This window comes from Culex pipiens, chromosome 3 (assembly GCF_016801865.2).
Source record: "Culex pipiens pallens isolate TS chromosome 3, TS_CPP_V2, whole genome shotgun sequence".
NCBI classification, from domain to species: Eukaryota; Metazoa; Arthropoda; class Insecta; order Diptera; family Culicidae; genus Culex; species Culex pipiens.
The window spans coordinates 27,340,447-27,361,407 of record NC_068939.1 but is presented as its reverse complement, the minus strand read 5'-3'; the positions used below and the strand labels follow the sequence as shown (position 1 = coordinate 27,361,407).

At 42.8% G+C, this 20,961-nt stretch overlaps 2 protein-coding genes across 3 annotated transcripts in view; one reads left to right on the top strand and one right to left on the bottom strand.

Moving 5' to 3' along the window:
- The window catches only part of LOC120425839 (uncharacterized), a 144,177-nt gene that overhangs the window by 62,948 nt on the left and 60,268 nt on the right, over positions 1-20,961 (top strand). The window lies entirely within an intron of this gene.
- On the bottom strand, positions 758-4,360 carry LOC120417408 (uncharacterized; the record flags this gene model as incomplete). The annotated part of the gene is made up of 3 exons (XM_039579450.1): positions 758-769; positions 801-827; positions 4,283-4,360. Coding segments are annotated over 3 exons (117 nt in total), but the record flags the coding sequence as incomplete, so codon positions are not given.

The window sequence follows — 20,961 nt, the reverse complement described above, 5'->3', positions numbered from 1 at the left end:
ATTTTAAGAGTTCAGTCGGGACTTGGGATGGGTTGTGGGGTGATATATGGGGGGGGTGGTTATTTTGGTGTGGGGGGGGGGGTTAGGTTGGGTTTGAGTTAAAGGAGTTATGGGGGAGGGGGTGGGGGGTGTGGGTGTGGGGTATGTGATTAGATATTAAAGGGGGTGGTGGGAATTGTTTGGTGGTTTAATATTTTGAAGTTTAATGAGGATAATAATTGGGGGAAAGTGGAGGTAAAAAGTGTGTAGGAAGATTATATGTGGTTTTTATGTGGGGGGGGGGAGGGGTTAAAGGTTTGTGTTTGAATGAGTTTAGTGAAATTGATTGTGTTAGTTGTGGGGGTGAGATTTAATTTAAGTTGAGGATTGAGGGAAGGATGATGGGGGGGGGGGGGAGTAAGGGTGGGGGGGTGGGGGGGGAGTTAGGGTGGGTGGAAGGGGGGTTAAATAAATTGTGTTTTTTGGGGGTTATTGGGGTAGTATGGTGGTGTATATGAGTGGTGGTTTTTATTTATTTGAGGGTTGGGGTTTATTTGAGTTGGGGGATTGATTTTAGTTAGGGTGGGTATGGGGGTGTTAGTGGGATAAGGAGTGATGGGGGGGTGAATGGGTTTTTGTTTGTTTTATTATTAATGAGTGGGGTGGGGGGTTTATTGTAGTAGGGGGGGAAATTGAGGATTTTTTTATTGAGAGTGGAGATGGTTTTGTAAATTAATGGGTAAGGAGGTGGGTTATGAGGGGGGGGGGTATAGGAGAGTGGGGGGGGAGGAGTGTGGGGAATGGAATTTGGTTTTTTATGTTTTTTGTGTGGGTGGGATGGTGGTAGAGGGGGGGTTTAGTGTGAAAGAGGGTTAATAGTGAAGTGGGGATTGGGTTTATTTTGGGTATTGGGGGGGGGGTTTGTTGTAGTAGAGGTGAAGGTTTTGGTTGGGGGGGGATATATATTATTGTGGTGAATTTGATTGGTTGTTAGGTGGGTTAGTAATGTTTTATAGGGTTTGGGGGGGGAATGGGGATTTGGGGGTGTTTTTTGGGTGAGTTTTTTGTAGTGGGGGGTTTAGGGGGATAGGGTGAATGTGGGAATAGGTTTAACATATGTTGGGTAGGGGATTGGTGGGTTATGGTATTTTAGAGGGTGTTGGGGTATTTTTTTTGTTTTAGGGGTGTTTTTATTTAAGGGGATGGTTGGGTATGTGATAGATTGGGATGTGTGGGTTAATTGGTTGTTGTTTGAGAAGAATTATGGGTGGTGGGCTATGTGGGGGTGGGGGAAGGTGGGGATGGAAGGAGGAATATGAGAAAATGGGGAGGATGAAAAAAATTGAGGTGGATTATTTGGAAGGATTGTGTGTTGGTAAGGGTTGGTGGTTAATTAGGGATGGATGTGGTTATTTTGTAATTTTTTAGGGGGGTGTGGGATTTGGGGGGACATTGTTTAATTGTAGAGATTTGAATAGATAGGGATGTTTGTATGTTTGTTTTGTTAATATATTAGTGGGAATAAGGAATGTTGAAATTAGGTGGGTGAATGTACTAATTTGTTAGGGGATGGTATTTTTTTTAGTGGAGATAGGGTGGATTATTAATATTTAGAGAAAAGATGTGTTTTGTATAAGGTCGTATGGCGTGGGGGTTCACTAATGCAAAGGGAATTTAATGGGAGTTTATAATTAGTACAACAAATATTAGTTATGAAATATTGAGCCTCTTTGACGAGCCTTATGTTCTTGTCGACTGTTGTTGGGGGAGAACTAGTCCTTGTTGATAATGTGATAGGCATAAATGGTGCTGTTGGTATAGTGAGGGTTGTATAAGTTTTCCTATAGGTAAAATATACACTGAAGAAACGGTAAAATAGGACTGATTTAAATAGGAGTAAATTGGGGGTGTGAGCATGTTATTATACCCAATATACCTTGGTCTATGGATATTTATATTTTGAGTAAAATGATTGGAATCAGGTAATAAAGGGTGGTTTTAGGCAAGCAACAGACGAAACAAGCGACGGCGACGCATGCGTCGTATCTCTACGGGTTGACTATTTCGTTATATGTATAGTGTGCCCCACCAACACCCGCCGGGAAGCAAAATTACGAAGGGGAGCTCAAGAATACCGGTGCGGCGGTTTGAAGCCGACAAGGTGCTCTGAGAAGCCCGGTTGGGCGAGCTGGGCTTTGCCACAGCGGAATAGATAGGGTTTTGAAGGTTCTAGAGATAATTCTTATACGGTGAGTGGAAAAGAGTGAGGAGCTGAATAAGCAAGTGGGGGTGCAAGGGGGATGGGGATAGCTACGAAATACATGAGACGAGTTGGGAGAAGGTTAGGCGGGTGAGAGAAGAGTTAGTGGGGTGAGGTGTAATGGGTGGGGGGGGAGGGGGGAGAGGAGGGGGGGGGTAGGGAAGGGATTGTTGGGGGTGAAAGTGTAGGTAGTAGAGTGGGGGGTGTAGGTTGGGGAGATGGGAGATGTGTGGGTAGTGGGGTATAAGGGGGGGTGGGGACGGATTGGGAGGTGGGTTTGGTTGTGGGGTAAGGGGTATATGGGTGTGGGGGGGTGTTAGGTGATTTATAGAGGGTAAGTTGGGGGTTGAGTGAAGGGGTAGGGGGGAGAGGAGGGATGTTGGTTTTAATTGTTTTGTGGAAGTGTTGTATTTTTTATATGTTAGAGTATGGGGAGGTTTGGATGTTGGGTGAGGGGAGTATTTTTGGAAGTTAGTTTATGTTGGGAGGTGGGGGGGAGTTTTGTGGGTTGGGTTGGGGTTGGGGGTAGGGTGGGTTAATTTATTGGGTTTTGGGGTGGGGGGGGGGATTTTTGGGTGAGGGGGATTGTTGTTGGTCTAGGGTTAGTGGTGGGATTGGTGGTTTAATGTGTGGGATGTAGGGGGGGTACATGGTAAATAGGGTGGGGGGAGAGTAAGTTTGATAGTAGGTGGGGATGGTGGGTATGTGTTGGGGGTTATGGGTGGTGATGGAGGATGAGTGAGGGGGGGATAGGGATTTGGAGTTGTTGGGGGAAAGGATATTTTAATATATTATTTGGTGGGGTTGTGGTGGTATTGAGGTATGGGTTATGGGTGTATTTGAGGGTTTGATTAGATGGTAGGTAGTGGGGTGGTATTTAATTGGGGGGAGGAAGATTTGGGGGTGGGGAATGTGGGTAATGGTAGGATGCAATGGATTTTTAGATGTTTAAAAATTTATTGGGGGCGGTAGGGTTTTTTTAGGGGGATGATATTGAATGAGGGTAATTGGATGGAAAATTATGGGTGGTTGGGTGGGTTGTTGTGTTTTGGGGTGGTTTGAGTTTTGTTGTATGTGTGGTGGATGGGTTATGAATGGGATTTGGTATGTTGGTATGTGGGTGTATTTATAAGGGGGTGATAGGAATGTGATTGGGGTGTGTTATGGGGTTATTATGGGGGGGGTATTGAATTGAGATTGGTGTAGGAAGGATTTTTGGGTGTATGTGGTGGGTTAGTTATTTGTTGGGGGTGATTTGTGTTGTTGTGGGCTATTTTTGGATGGGGGGGTATGGGTTTAGAGGGGTGATGGGGGGGAAAGTGGGGAGGTATTGAGTTTAATAGAGTTATAGGGGGGGGGTGGGGGGGGATTTTTGATAGGGGGGAGGGGGGGTTGAGGGGAATGGAATGTTTAGATGTTAATTTAAGAGGGGGATTATGGGTATTTGGTTGTGTTTAAGGGTGGGTGGGGAGGTAAAGAGAGGTGGGGGGGGGATGATTTGGATTTAGAGGGAGAGGGATTTATTTTAGAGGGGGGGGGGGGGGGTGGGTTGGGGTTTGGGGAGTAATAAGGTTTGAGGGGGGATAGGGTGATTTTGGGAAATTTTGGTAGGGGGTGGGATTTGAGGTGGGGTGTGGTTTTTTGATGTGGGTTGTGGGTGGTGCTTGTGTGGTGTTTTTTTGGTGGGTAATGGGATCTTTGGGGGGGGGGGGGAAGTGATGGGTATGTATTTTGGGGAGAAATTTTTGGGATAATATGAATTTTTGATTTTATTATTTGGGTGGGGGGAAGGGGTTTGAGAGGGTTGTGGGTGAGGGGGGGGAGGGGGGATTGGGTGGGGTGGTTGGGGTGAGATTTGGGTATTAGGGGTGGGGGTGTTGATTGTTTTATGGGGGGGGTTTGGGGGGGTAAGTATGTTGGTGGGTGTGGGTTAAAGAGTATTAAATTAAAAAAGAGTGTAGAGGAGGTGGTTTTTTGAAATTTTTGAATGGGGGATTATGGGGGGTGAGATTTTTATGGGTTTTGTTAGATGTTTGGGGGGGGTTTTAGTGTGGGTGGGGTTAGGGGGGGGTGGGTAGGGGGAATTGGGGGGGTTTTTTGGGGTGGGGGGGGTGGGGATTTGGGGGAGGGGGGGGGGGTAGTTATGTAATTGTGGGGATGTTTTTGTTGGTGGAGGTTGGGGGTGGGAGATTAGTGATTATTAATGGGGGTATTGGTTTTGTTTTTGGTGAATTGGGTGTGATGTTTTGGTTTTATGTTTTTTGGGTTTTTGGGTTAGTGTTGTTTGGTTTTTTGGGTGTGTATTTTGGGGGGGTTTGGTTGGGGTTTGGGTTAGTGTATTTGATTGGGATTTGGTTTGTAGTTTTTTGTTTTATTTTTTTATGTTTATTTGGTTGTTTGGGGGGGGTGTTATTTTGGAGATTTTGGTAGAATTTTATTGGGTTTTTTGTTTTGTGGGTTTTTTTTTGGGGGATTTTTGGGGGGGAATGGAGGGTGAGGGGGGAATTTTTTGAGTTGGAGAGTGTTGTGATATAGTGGAATGGGGTTTGAAAGGGATGTGTATTGTGGATTTATGAGGTGGGTGGTGTATAGATGATGGGGTGTGGAAATCGGTTGGGGTGTAGGGTTTGATAGTTGAAGGGGGTGTGGGGGTGAGGGATGGTTTTATTATTATGAAATGGTGGGGGGGGGGTTTGAGGAATAGTTAAAAGGAGTTTTGGATATTAGAAAGATTTTGGGGAGTTAGGGTGGAGGGGGGATTGATTTGGGGGAGAAGGTGTTGAGGTGTTGGGGGTTGATGGTGGGGGAGTATATAAAGTTTGATAACGGTTTATTTGGGTAGGAGGGGTGTATTAGTTATTGATAGTATGGGTGGTGATTTGATTTGTAGGGTGGGGGGGGATGGGGAGGGGAAGTTGGGGGTAGAGGGAAGAGGGGGTTGAGGTGGTGGAGGGGGGAGTGGAAATGAGGAGAATTAAGGAATGAGGTGGTGGTTGGTTTTGGGAGGGAAAGGAAGGGGGGGGGTGGAAGGGTTGGATGGAATGGGGGTGGTGGAGGAGAATGGAATGTTGGTATTTATTATATAATTTAATTGAAGTAGAAGGGGTTGAGAGGGAGGAGGGGGTAGAGATTGAATTTGGGAGGATGGGATTTATAGGGGGGGTTGGGGAAGGGGTGGTGTTTGTGGGGGGGGGGAGAGAAAATGGATTGAAGGAGGTAGAAGTGGGGAGTATGTTTAGGGATTGTGTGTAATATTTTTAAAGGGGGAGGGTTGGGGGTGGGGGGTGGGGGGGTGGGGGGTAGGATGGTTTTGGTTTGGGTGGATTTGTTTGTGTGTGGGAATTTGTTTGGGGGTGGGGATTGGGTGGGGGGGGGGGGGGGTTGTGGGGGGGGATTTTTATAAATTATTGGGGGATTTTATAGGTTTTGGTGGGGGGGTGGGGGGGGGGGTTAAAGGAGTTTTTATTTTTTTATATTGATTGGGGCATTGATTGTTGAGTTTGTGAATTAGTTAAATTGGGTTATTAGGATTAGTGGGTAGTAAAGTTAGAAAGAGAAATAAAGGGTGTTTTGTGGTGATGTTTTGGGTGTGAGTTTGTGTGGGGAGGTGTGGTTGGAGGGGGTTGTTGGAAAGGGGGAATGGTGAGAAAAATTTGGTATGAATTTAGTGGGTATGTTATTTGATGAGGGGGAAGTTATGGAAGGGGGGAGGGGGGTAGGGGGGGATTTTATTTGGGAGAGGGATAAGGGGGGTAGGGGGGGTTGTTGGAAATGTCTTGGGGGGTTTTTGAGAGGGATGGGGAAGGAGGGAGGGTATGGGTTATGAGGTAGGTAATGTATGTAGGATTTGTATAGGGATAGGTTGGGGGGGGGAGGGGGAGGATGGGGGTAGTTATATTAAGAGGGGGGTGGTGTGGGTTGGGGGGTGGGGAGGGGGGTAAGAGTGCGGATGGTGATGAGGGGGTTGCAAGGGGGAGGATATGAGTGGGGTAGGGGGGGGTAGGGTCGGTAATGAGTACTGGATGGACGGAGTTAAGTCAGGAGGTGAGCTTGTGAATCAGTGGTTTGTAGATGTCAGTGGCACAATGTACTTATACATTAATATAGGGAGAGTCCATTATAGTAAGGTAATTGATAAGGATTGAAGTGGGGAATATAATGTTAAAGGGTCCGTGCATCGAAGGCAAGAGGGAGGGGTGTGTGAGCAGGGGGATGTTTATTTTGGAGAAACAAATAAAATTTAAAATAGGCGAGTAAAAGGGGGCGGCAGGTGGCAGAGGTAATGTAGAATATTGCTTAAAAATTATAGCGAAACGTGAGGTGGAGGATTAATGGTATTAGGAACTGTGGGGAGTGGAGGAGAAGCTGGGTTACGAAGATACAGAATAAATTATGATGCATGCGGGTAAGGAGTCTGTGGGGAGTGGGAGTGTTATGTATATTCAGTGATATTTTGGATGTTTGAATATAGTGTAATTTAAAGTGAAATTTGATATTGCATGTGGTCAGGGGGAGTGAGTTGGGCATTTTGGTTATTTTTTGGGGGACAACACAAATGGGATTTATGTAGATAGGAGTAGTAGGACACGTCTGAGTTGGGGGGTACAAGGAGAACTTATCTGGAAAGAGATGGAAGAAATAATGAGGTGGGAAAGTGGGTATTGGGGGAGGTAGGGAGAGGTAACGAAGGGTTAGGGAGGGGAGGAGTTAGTGGAAATTATAATGTTTTTGGTAGCGGGGGAGTGGACAAGGATCGGAAGGGGGTCTTGGTTGTTGGATGTGATAGATGGGGAAATATTGGGGTTAAGGTGTTAATGGGGAGTGGTGAAAAGTGGAATAAAAGTGTGATATTGATAGTGTATGTTGGTTGTGTGGTGAGGGGTTTTAAAGTAAGTATGGGTGTGGTGATGGTGGGTAGTGTTTTTGTTGGGTGTCTTTGGGTGGTGGAAAAATATTTATTTTGTGATTTGTGTTGGGGGGGTCGGTCATGGGGTTGATTGGCCTTGATTAGTTGTTTTAGTATATATACCACTAAATTTTGGATGATAAAAATCCTATAAGTGATTTTATTGGGGTGGATGTATTTTTTAGGGTTAAGGTTGGTGTAAATATGGACATATAAATTGAATATTTCGTGGAGTTTGGGAGAGGAGTTAATCAGACGTATGTGTTTTAATAAACAACTTAGATTGAAGGGAAAAAAGAACTATATCCAACGGGGACATCAGTGTAGCCCATAGAGCACCGCGCCGTAGAGTACCATCATCATAAGGTATAGGGTGCATAGGATGGCTAGGAAAAAACAGTGGTCATACGGTTAATATTGGAACTGAAAAGGGGGTAAGTGGGGATGTTTAGGATAGGGGGGGAGGTGATTTTGTGGAAAGAGGTGGGAGGCAGTGAGTAGAGACGAATTAGGTAAAGTAGGGAAGAGGTGTGTGAGGAGATGTCGGGATTGGTGGGTGGTGGGGGGAAGGTAGTTGAGAGGGGATAGAAGCTTGTGGGGATGAAATTGGAGTAAGATGAGTAGATAAGGTATTGTTGTGAAGGGGGGGTATATTAAATTAAGGAAAAAGTGTGTGGGCTTTATATGGGGGGAAGAAGGGGTATAGGGGGAGCGTTTGCGGAATTTGGGTAGGAATACTGGATTGGAACGTGGAAGGATTGTTGACGGTGAGGAGTTAGCGGAGGAATGTGATCGAGGGGTAGGGGGGAAGATGGAAGGGAAGGAGAAGTGTTGGGGGAGTAGAGTATTTGGGGGGTTTTATGGTGAGGGAGGGGGAACGTATAGGGGAGTGAGGATAATAGGTGAGGTAGGTGTTTGTGGTATTTTTTAGTGTAGTGTATGGGGGGATTTTTTAAGGGGGGGTAGTAAAGATAGGAATGGGGGGGAATAGTGGTTGGGGGGAGGAATAAATATGAATAGGGAGGGGGTGAGGGGATGTGGTAGGTGGGGGCGAAGGGTATAGAAGGTTCTGGGTTGGATAGTTTTTTATGAGGGAGGGGGTATGTTGTTAAAACTTGGAGTTAGCTAGGATATTTAAGTCAAAGTGGGTGTGGTGTAACTGAATAGGTGAGTGGAAGGGGGGGGGGAGGGTTGTTGGGAGGGGGGGGGGTGTTTATTGTGTTATGTGCAAAGGGGGGGAAGAAATAAGTATTCGAAAATGGGGAAGGTGAAGGATAGGAACATTATTGATAATAAGAGATAAGAGGAAAAATAAAAAGTGGATGGGTGGGGAGGGTGTTATGGGATGAGGAATAAGAAAGAAGAATGGCAGAGAAAAGGTAGAAGATATGTAAATTTGAGAGGAGAGGAAGGGGTAGATTCAAATGAAGAGATTTTGGGAGGGGGAAAGTTACGTGAAGGGTGGGGGAGGGGTGTGGGTTAAAGAGGTGGAGAAGGGTAGAATGGGTAATGGGGTTAATATAAAGGATGTAAGGATAGTTAAGAATTAAGGTAGAAGATATGGGGGGGGGGAGGAGGGGGTGGGGGGGGGAGAGGGGGGTATGGGAAGGGGGTATAAGGTTGAGGGGGAAGATTGGGGTGGGGGGGGAAGGGTATGAAGGATGCGAGGTAAGGTGGGTGAGAGAAAAAAGGGTTCTAAGAGAGGGAGAGGTGGCGGAATGAGGATAAGGATAGAGAATAATGAAAGGGGGAGTAGGGGGATAGTAATGTCCAGATTGAAAGGGGGATGAGGTGGGGGGGGAGAAGGGTGGTAGAAAAATAGATGTGGAAGAACGGTAGATTTGGATATATTGGAGGATGATTGTTCTTATTGGTTTATTGAGGAGGAGGGTGTAGTAGAAGAAAGGTTGGTGAATGGAATGGAGGTTGGGGAGATTAGGTTTATATGAGGTGAGAGTTGAATTGGGGGGGAGAGAAGGGTTTGGGGATGTGATGGATAGGTGGGGGTGTGTTTGAAGAAGGGTTGGGGGGGGTTGGGGTTTAGGTGAAGTTGATTTTGATGATTATATTTTTTGTATTTTGAGTTTTGGGGGGGGGGGTGGGATTGTGGGTGGGGGGGGTTTTGGGGGGGGATTGGGGTTATTGAGTGTTTGAGAGTTTTTAAAGTTTTTAGGTTTTTGAGGAGTGGGGGGTTGTTGATGAGGTGGAATGAGGGTAGTTGTAGGGGTGTGTATTGGGGTTTTTTGAAGGTGGGGTTGGTTTTTTGGGTGGGTTTTGGGGGGTGTGGGAAGGTAGTGAGTATATTAGTGGGGGGATTGTATTATTAAAGGGGGATTGTGGTTATTGGATGGTTTATTATGGGTTTGGGGAGTTATTTGGTTAGGGGTAGATAGGTGTTAATGATTGGTGTGGGTGTGGTTTAGGGTGAGTTGATGGGGGTGTGGTTTTTGTTGTGTATTTTTATTGGGTAAGTGGGTGGTGGTGGGGTATTTTTTTTTGTGGTAGTAGTGGTTTGTGTTTTGGGGAGTGTTTGGTGTTGGGGGTGGGGTGTAAGAGGGTTTTGAAAGAATGGGATAAGTTGTAGGGTAGGGATGGGGATTTTGTTTTATAAGGGTATTGAATATGATCTTTAGGTTTTGGGGTGATGGGACGTTGGTAGTTATGTATTATGTTTGAAAAATTTGTATGTAGATATTGGGGGGGGAGGGGTAGGATAGGTAAAGAGATGAGAAAGTCTAAAGGGATAATGGGGGGGGGGTTGGGGGGGTGGGCAGGGAGTGATGGAATAGGGTATGGAACGGGAAAAATATGAATAAATGACGAATATATCGGTATATGGTAACAGATATTGGAAGGAGGTAGGTAGAGATGAAGGTAGAATTATTAGGGGTGTATTGGTGGTTATAATTTTGGGTAGATGGGGTGGTTGTCGGGTGGGTTGGGGTGAATATAAGTATTGTGGGATGATGGGATTGTGAGGATTGGGGGGAAAAGAATTTTATTAATGTTGGGGTAAATGGCAAAATTAATTTATAGGTGTGGGTTATTTGGAGAGATAGTTTAAGTTACATTAAATATTTAATGTATTTTGTTGTAGTGATAGAGAATGTGGGATGGGGGATCAAAAGGGGTAGTGATTATTTAAACTGGTGGTGATATTTGTATAACAGTGATTTGGATAAAGAAAAGTTGGTTGGGTATGGAATTTGTGGCAAAGGAAACAAAGGTTTTGAAAAAAACTTCATTCAATCTTATGCCCCGTGGCGTTTACGTCGTTTTGGCGGTTATGTGGTAGTAGAAACAGCTAATTGCATTGCTAGCAACAATTCCTCATACTGGAAATAATCAAAATTGTAAAAATTACGGCCTTACGAGCGATTGTTCCTCTTGCCCCATATGGTCGTCTTGCCCCACCTTCCCCTATCGATTGTACGAAGTAGCGTTGTAATAAACAGCAAAATTACATTTTTGCCAATTTTCCACAGAAGCTTCATCGCACACCAGCGTTACTCGTATCTCAACTGTTTTGGCTCCGAAATTGGAACAAATGCTTTGTTTTGCACAAGGAATCAAACAAAAGCAGTGCCAACGAACATAGACAGAAATAAATGACTGGTAAACACTGACAACACACGGCCAAGTTGTTATACCATGTTTAATATCAAAATTCTTCAAATAATATGTAAATCTCATTAGTGACCACAGCCTTATGACGTGCACCACTACGTCCCCAAGGGCAATGTTTCCTTGGAAAAATACTCATCAAATTTCTCTGTTTAAGCACAGTACCATGGTTTGTTGGATGTCACTGATATCCTGGGTTCTTGTGAAAAGCTACGTAACAGAATCCTCTCCTTTGTATTCGTTCTGCCAAGTATCGGCCTGCAACATAACTGCGGTGGACGTCCAGCCTCAGCAGCATCGGCTTTGCGCGGAATCCTTCATGGCCCTCGGACTTAAACTAATGGAGCCTCGAAAGTACGAGCTCACACGGAGTGGAAGGCATTTCTTCGATCTTTACTTTAGTCCGTACGAAGAGGACTGCATTGAAACGAGACTGTACTTCGATCTGTACAACGGAACCATGAGTGTAAAAATGCTATTGTCGTGTTGGAACACGACCATCTCGGTTTATTTCAATTTTTATATGAAAAGTCTGGCGAAAGATCGCTGCATAGATAGAGAGTCTACTTTTGCTGGAATGGCTCATACCTGCAACTACCATCGCTCGGAGCAGCTCCGGCTAACCATGATCGACAACAACACTCTGATGGTTGAGGATCTGTCCACGGCAGTCCCTCCAAGGACACGAATGATCCTCACGAACCGTAACTCCTTCTTCGATCACCAGAAGAAACCATGCAACTGTCGGAATCTGCACCGTGACCAGAAGCACTTTGACCGCTGTATGGACTACCTCATCAAGGTACATTCGAATAAGGCGGAAATCCAACGTGAAAAAGAACGAGCCTCGAGGGACTTTATGATTGCGTTGGCCATAGTGATTGCTTCGTTTCTGGGTAACCTCATTGCTCGATGGTGGGTGTTCTGGAAGTTCCCGGATTGCGAGTTTGTCACGAGGGTCGTTTACGTCGCTAGTGCGCAATCAAATTGTACCAAATCCAGGCGGACATCGAAACCTGATCGGAAAGCAAGGTTTTTGGAAGTACCTCATCAACCGAAGCGTTGATTAAGGTCAACGGTTTTGTGACTCTCTTGGGAGCAAGCTTGCAACACAGCTTTCGATTGTATTTACTTCTTTTTGCCAAATATAGGAACATCATTCATTGCGTGCCTACCAACGAAACATCATGGACATTTTAGTATCGATACTAACTCTTCTCATACAATTTTCAACACTATCCTGTTCGTCATTCCCGGATGTGATCTGTCAGCAGTCGGATTGTACCATACAGTCAACCCAGCCTCAGTTTTTCCAATCCTGCCTCAACTTTGACCGTCGAAAATTGTGACCGGTAGAGCCAAGAAAGTCCCTTCTCTCCAGCCATGCTCGCCACTTTTTTGATCTGTTCCACGATCCGTCTGGATCGACAAATTGTACCTTCTTAAACCTATGGATCACCACAGACAACGTTATCATGGACATAGAATGCGGGAAGACCAATGTCAATCCGATGTATCATGTGGAGCATATCAACAGCACCATGGAGATGTGTTTTCGTAAATTCAAGATTTACTCCGACATGGCCCAAATTTGCCACTACCACATTAGGGAGCATCTCCGGTTCACCGTACTCGACAACGATACCGTTCTTGTGGAAGATTTGTCCCCGGTGGTTCCACTGGGAACGCGGATGTTCTTCCGGGCCAGGCCGGAAGAAGGGATTGGCGACGATCAATGTCCGTGCCGGAATGTGCTTCGAGATGATGAGTTCTACAAAAAGTGCAGCAAGTTCCGAGACCGCGTACAGGCGGAATATGAAGCCGAATCCTGGTTCAAGGAGGAGCTTAAAGGTTCCACTGTTGAGGATCGCTGGATTGCCGTAGGTTTGCTGCTGTCAGCTTGTTTGGCCACCGGATTGGGATTGTTGTGGGCTAACGGAAAGCCTCGGCAAGTAAGGAAAGCGTCTAGACCACACACAAAAAAGCTTCGACACACATTTTTACTTGTGAAATTTATCACTACAAAGCCTACACGAGTAGAATGTTTGGAGGCATAAACAAAATTTTGAATATGAAAACAATCTTTGAACTCAGAAAATCTTATTTTTTGCAACAAGATACATTTCAAGTGTTACAAACGACTTCTGCAAATGAACAGTATTTTGGTCACTTTTTCGATCCGTCCATCTAACGGAATCCGCTGTAGCTCTCTGAAACTCTGTTCAACTACTTCTACAACTACTACAAATCCATCGATTGCTACAAAAGTACGACCATCGGACGATATCGTCTTCGTTGAAGATTTTATCACCGGGAATGCGAAACTTCTTCCGGATAAGATGGACTCCACGAAAAATAACGTGATAAGAAGCCACGAAATGTCGAAACAATTCTGGAAAGCAAAGAGTTTCGGATCGCTTGGTGATCTCCCCTCCCCGGATCACCATGCTAGGGTATGTTATCTCAAGCTGGAACTGGAAATGTTTCAATTATCTAGACCAATGAAAGCAGAGAAAACACAGAACGAATTTCCTGACAAACTTTTTTTGTTTTAATTTCCATATCAGGATTCACAACCCAATTTAACACCGGACCCGTCCGTTACTTCTCCATCGGTTTCCAAGACCGTGGAGTTCAGATCTTTTCTTTGCGTTCTTGCAACATAAACGACCTTTGCAACAAACTCGCTATCCGGAAACATGCTGTTCACCAACCAGCGTCCAAAGAAGTTCAACATAAACGTAATCAGTACTATGGCCAACCCCAGCTTGAAATCCCGCGAAGATCGCTCCTTCTCTCGCTGAAGCCGATCTTTACTGTAGTACAACTTATGGAGAAGATTCGTACAGCGACTGAAAAGCCTCTGATCACGGCGTAGATTCCGACAGTGACATGGTTTCTTCTTTTTTTGCTTGGTAGATGAGTCACGGTTACTGAAGATCATTCGTGTCCCAGCAGGGACTGAAGGGGATAGATCCTCGACTAGCAGCGTGTTGTTATCCATCATGGTGATCCGGAGCTGCTCCGATTGGTGATAACTGCAGCCTTTACCTATTTCTTTAAAGTTTGAATTTTTTTCCATGCATCGATTTTTCAGGACATTGATTGCATAGAAGTCAAGGCTCATGGATACGGTGGTGTTTCTACACAACAAAACCATCTTCACACTCAACGTTTCCTTGAAAAGATCGAAAAATAAGTTCGTTTTGATGCAGTCCGCGTCGAATGAACCATAGTAAAGATCGAACAGGTGCCTACCCCAACGGGATAGCTCAAACTTTCGGGACTCCACTGGTTTTAAGCCGACGGCCTTGAAGGACGTCGCACAAAGCTGGACGTCCACCGGAGACGTGTGGTTGCAGACCGCAATTTGGCAGAACGAATCCGGCGGGTATGAGCTAGTTACGACGGCTTTAACGAGAATCCACGAAACAATCGGAATCCACCAAAGCATGGTGTTGACCTTGGGTGGTGTGATTGAACGAGTTACAGTTTTCTGTATGGCGGTGATGGAATGAGGACAATAATGATAAGATAATTAGAGTCATTAATGTGGATCAATATTGATCCTTGCACAGTAACTTGGATTTAGCCCGCACTTTTCTCTCGCACTTTTGACAACAAAATTTCCAAAGAACTAGACAACCAGCAGTTGTTTATTTACATTTCTAGTCGCAGTTTCCACCAAACTGGACATTCGCACTTTAAAATTGCGATTGACAGTTGAGCAACATCGGATCGCTTTGATCATTTTTTGAGAAAATTTAAATTTCCCAAGCCAGCTTGACAAGTCGCAATAGTGCGATCGATAGCAATAATTTAATGCGAAGTCTAAGTTAGTGAGAATTGCGCAATAATGTCTACGATTAATTGATTTTTGATTGACGAGACAATACATGGTTGGTTGATAGCGTATTTCACTTTAATGGGATCCAAAACCTCTTCTGAATTTTCTTCTGTTTGCAGTCGACAGCGGTACGATAAGCCTAAACCAAACTCCGCTTTTTTTAAACTTCCAAACTCCCTTTTTTAGCTCTTCAACAATCAACTTCGATATAATCTTGTCCTTAGCCCAATTTTTAACTCCATCGACCTATAATCGAGATACCTCAGAATTGCTAGCTTCCTTTGCAATTCTATCCACGAATATTCCATCAAAATTAATCACGTACACAATGCTCGCGATGCACTTGTACTCCGGAAACCTCCTCGTCACCCACCACCGCCCAATTACGTTCCCCACCAATGAACCCACGGTTATGGCCACCGCAATCCGCACATCCCTGGCGGATCGTTCCGCCTCCCGTTGAATGAGCTCCTTGTTGCGAATCATCCAGTTGGTGTACTTCTCGCAGCTATTGAACCGTTTCTGGTCGCGACGTACGTTTCGACACGGGCACTGATTCTCCGGGACTTCTGTTGATACGTTACGATTGGTGAAGAACATCCGTGTTCCGGACGGAACCAGCGGGGACAGATCTTCGATAAGTAGGGTAATGTTATCGAGCACGGTGATTCGAAATCGTTCCAAGTGGTGGTACCTGCAGGTTTGAATCGTTTCAGGGACGATCGTGTCTCGTGTAACAAACGGAATTTCCAGAATATTCTTCGAGCTGAATCCCAAGTACGCATCATTACTTGCGTTTCCGCATTGCCACATGATGATTATCCCCAAGTGATTGTCGTTCAGATGCAACATCACTTTCAATGTAACACAGTTTTCTTGAAATAGAGTGTAGAAAAGATCAAAGAAGTGCCTTCCCCGACGTGATAGGCCAGTCTTACGAACCTTTGTTGGTCGCAGGACAAAATGGAACGGGGTCGTGCAAATGCGATACAGCTGGGGCTGAATGTTCACTGAAGTAAGGTTGCACATCGACACCTGGCAGGGAGATTCCGGTGGCGAGGATAAACTGATTGTTCCCGTTAGGATCACGAATAGAAGACCGAACCACCAGGGAAAAGTCATGATGGTGATCTGACCAATGACACCAAAGAATTTGCTATATTTTGCGGCAATAATCAGTGGAAGCGTTGTGGTCGATAATGATTATATGTATGACGTCTAATCAGAGTTAATGACTGTGTTAAATTTTGTTACTAAATAAAGCCGTTGGCAAAACTAAATCACTTCACCGAAAATGTTTAGGGCGGGGGTGCTCAAAGTTTATGAATGGCGGGTCAAATTTGAAGCTCATATGAGCCACATGGGCCATAAGAGAAATAAATATATATATTTTTAAAATTTCAATCTATAAGACTAGAAAAAAAAACAAAATATTAGAAAACAAAAAAAAATAACAGTTTTGTACACAAAACCCTCCAATCAATTGGTTAAATTTTATTAAAATCAGAAAATAAAAAAAAAATCAATATAAATATTTTTCATCTGCTTTTCATTGCAACTTTCGTGCCTCAACAATGACAAATATGTATAACAAATATAACGAAAGTGTTTAAGTTGTATTTAAATTGTTTTTTTTTATTTTTAATATATATTTTAGAAGGGGTGACACAAACTTTTCAAAAGTGTGTTATTTATTTTATTCCTACAATTTTAATTAAATTTCAATAATTATTTGATGAACATTTTCTCATAGCTTACTCTTTTTAATCACATTTAAACATTTTACACAATATATGTTTCATATATTCGGTATCATAGTTTGGGCTTTCCATACTTTGATCCCGATTAAACAATTAGTTTAATATTATCAAAATCTTAAAAGGTTCACAAAGTAGGCATAAACTAAACCATAAAATCATTTGAAGATGATCCAAGGGCCATTTTACATGATCATTCAAAATGCGGCCGCGGGCCACACAAAAATGACCTCACGGGTCACGTTTGGCCCGCGGGCCATACTTTGATTACCCCTGTCTTAGGGTCATTGGATAGGTCTTTTAAATGCCTTTCTAAACATGTATGGGTAATTTTCTCTACCAACTCACACGAAATCGGGAAAAGTTGCCCCGACCCCTCTTCGATTTGCGTGAAACTTTGTCCTAAGGGGTAACTTTTGTCCCTGATCACGAATCCGAGGTCCGTTTTTTGATATCTCGTGACGGAAGGGCGGTACGACCCCTTCCATTTTTGAACATGCGAAAAAGAGGGGTTTTTCAATAGTTTGTAGCCTGAAACGGTGATGAGGTAGAAATTTGGTGTCAAAGGGACTTTTATGTAAAATTAGACGCCCAATTTGATGGTGTACTCAGAATTAAAAAAACGTATTTTTCATCGAAAAAAAAATCACAAAAAAAGTTTTAAAAACTGCCAAAACTTTTTTTTTAAATCGCGATATTGCGCAATTCCCACTAACTCGGACTTCGCACTAAATTATTGCTACTGATCGCACTATTGCGACTTGTCAGACTGGCTTGAGAAGTTTTGAATTTCCTCAAAAATGATCAAAGCGAGCCGAGGTTAATCGCTTGTTTTCCAGCTGTCACTCGCAGTTTTAAAGTGCGAAAATCCAGTTTGGTGGAAACTGCGACTGGAAATGTAAATAAACAACGAGCGGTTGCCTAGTTTTGTGAGTTCTTGTTGTCAAAAGTGCGAGAGAAAACTGCGGGCAAAATCCAAGTTACAGTGAAAGGATCAATAACTCGTGATGTTTATAAACAAACCCCTTATGTTTATATATCAAAATTTTTGTAATTGTAGCCCAACATTTCAAAAGGGCACATAACTTTTGTAAACAATAGTGTATCCCTTTCACTCAAATGACAGTTTACAGAAGGTGTGAAAGGGACACACTCTTGGTTAAAAAAGTTATGTGCCCTAATGAAATGGCAAGCACAAATTGTCTGCTCTACAACTTTGTAGAACATAATTACACTCTTAAAAATAACCATGCAAAGTTTGAAAAAAAAACACAAAATTTTAAAATGAAAAATTTTGTTCTAAATGAAAAATGACCTTTCTGGGCTAATCTAGATTCGAAAAATACATTAAATTTACTTTAAAATGACATGTTCCAACATTTTTACAGTTGAGTTACGGAAAATGTTTTTTTTTAAAGGAGTTTTTAAAATTTTATTTGTTTTTTTTTTCGATGAAACATACGTTTTTTCGGAATTCTGTGCACTCCATTAAATCGGGCGTCCAATTTTACATTAAACATAACATAACTTTTGAAGTACTTTTCTAAACATCATAGCACAGACATTTGTTCAGAATTTATTTTTGATAGGTATACGTGAAGGTTTGTCTACGAGATTGAATTATGGAGTTCATTTTTGAGTGATTTTATAGCCTTTCCTCAGTAAGGTGAGGAAGGCAAAAAGATCTATGGATTTTTTATGGGACATTGCTAATAATAGCAAAAATCTTTTTTTCAGGTCATCCAGCGAATCGACGACGTGCAGCTGATGTGCGACAAGCGGTCGACGACGCTGAAGAAGCTCGCGCTCAAGCCACCCCGACCGGTGCAAACGGTCACGCCGGAACCGGCCGTCCCGTTGCAACCCCCGGGCGGAGCCCCGCACCCCATCTTCCGCACCCGGAGGTCGTACAATAAGGTAAGTTTGACATTTTGCATATGTAATTTCACGTTCATTTAAGATAAACAACTCCAAGTTTAAAGCGATCTTGGTAACCTGCGATTAAGCAACTCTCTTCTCAACGCCTCCTACGTTTAACGACCCTTACGGGCTGCATTTGGGTAACTCTGATCAATGACACGTGCAGTCATTAAAGACTTTCATTCTCTCACGGCGCCAACTATTCCTCTCGACTGTTAGCGTTTAATTGCGAGCTGTCGTTTTTCCTTTATCGCCCAACAATTATACTATTCATACTCGCACACCGACTTAAAGTCTAGTTTAGTGAGTCTGTTTGCATTTCCTTTTCCATTGTGATCCATCTTTAGAGGCCCGGGCGCCCGATGTATGTAATACTAATTTTCCCCTAATTTGCCCTGCGAGCCTTGGGAAAAGTTGCGCAATGCTTTCCACGCAAATTACAAAATTGCAATGACTCGGGCGATTAAAATCCGAGGCCCCGAAAAGAGCAGGATGGAAGCGGGCCCTCTTTAAAAATCCAACTGCATGACTTATTAGTTTTTTTATGTATATCAAACCATTTCTTCTTTTCTGGTTGAATCACAACAATCGCACAGCGAACCAATTAAAATTTGCCTCAATTTCGGCCCGAGTTATTGAAGTCCGGCGCAGTAGGCTTATCATTACGCGTGGCGTTACGCGACACCTTCTGCTTCTTCTCCTTCTGCTGCATATCGATATGCAGCTCGCGTAACGCACTTTGAAAATGTATTTAAAGTAATGTGTATCACGCACCGTGCGGCGGCGTGTATGGCTTTGACGAAGTTATGGAAGATTCGTTGCAAATTACATTATCTTAATCCACTGACTGATAAACATAACACAAGAAAGCATGGTGCAAGAGGGAAAGGAGAAGAAGCCATTACAGCTAATTTGCCTCACATATGTAAACGTGAACGAAATTTGATCGTAATTTGCACTAGCCTACTATTATTTTATAATTTTTCCCCTCCCATCACAAAAAAAAAACTGATCAAAGTGACCCACCCAGAGCAGAGGCAGCAGGAGAAATTATTGTAATCACCAAAGTCGCCCGCATCCGCCTTTTTCCGGCGTCGCGCAGTAGGCGAATTTTTCCTGGTCTGGTCGGGCGGAAAGATGTTGCGCAAAAATTTGGTTTGCGCGATTTTCCTGCTTCGGCGATGCAATTTGAGAGGAAAATGTGGCTGCAGAGGTTTTCTGGTGGTTACGTCGGAAATTTGATTATGAAGTTTCTTCGGAGAAAAGGAGGAACTTTTGCGGTTTTGGCGGAACTTTGACTAGATTATGGAATGACACCTCGGGTTTTCGACCGTTAATTTTTTTAACGGTTATTTTTTTAATTGATTTCAAGAAAGTGGGCTCGTCAAAAAAAACTTCAGTTACGTGGTTTTTGAACGATCTCTTCGAAATTTGGTACGCAGAAAAATATCCCGTAGAATAAAAAAAACTGAATTTCAAGCCAAATTTTATTAGAAATTCGGCTCTGGTCAGAATCGCGGATCATTACAGATACGTTACTATCAAAAAATTGCTGAATATAAATAAATTTAAATAAATGTTTTTTATCTTCAACCTTTTCATCTGTAGTTCAAAAATTCAAAAAATGTAAAAAAGATTAGAAAGTCTCAACTTGATTAAAATACATAAATAAACATTATGCAATGTATTGTGAATAGTTTACAATTTTTTACAGTTATTCAATGACGATTTCATTTTTAGTAAATTGTTTTCCCCCTTAATTTTTATGCAAAAAAAAAACTCGGAGGGGGAAGGAGAGCGGGTGTTAAACTTGAAATAAAATGAATTTATTTTATTTGTTTAACTTGTGTTTTTTCTTGTTCTAGTACCGGAATTATGAAAATATTTTTTTTTTACTATCGAAAATACGGCCATAATAAGTTGCATAATCAAATTTGGTTGAAAATTACCTTTTTTGATGAGTACACCGTTTTTAAGTTAGAAGCTCTTTCAGGTTAAAGTTTCTGTAAAATATTTGTTTTAAACTTTCCTGAAGAACTGAGTAAATTTTCCTTTTTGAAGTTTTTTGATCGGACAAATGACAGCTTCAAACTGTCTCAAAAATGTTTTTTTCTCAGCGTCAAACAATTTCGAAAGCAACAGGCTTTTGCGAGTACGTGGTTGTTTTTTGTTTCCTCTTATAACAAGCCTTATTTCCATCCATTGAGATACATGTATTACAGTACTTGTTCGGTAACTGGGCTGATAAAGTATTCCAGAAAGTATTTGAACGAAAAACTACGAGGGGACCAACGAAGCATAATATTTTCCTGATGTAATATAAAAATAAACGTTACTCAAATTTATTTACAATGCTTATTTTTCTCATTTCTTAAGTTGTGACTTAAAATGAAATAAAAGTTTGAAATAACTTTTTTATTTATTGAACATGACTTTTGCATCCATTAACCCCTTGGCCATTTCGGTTTGTTTTGGGTTTTTAATGCTGGTATGCTTTTTAACTGGGCTAAGGCTAACGGTTGGACAACGCCCATTTACCCAACAATTACTGTATTAACAGTTGAAAGGATTCCCCAAAACACTATACTGCACCTATGAATACTATTGCTGAAAGACAAACCAAAAGAATAAACAGAATTGAATTTAATTGAAAAAATGTGAAATTTTC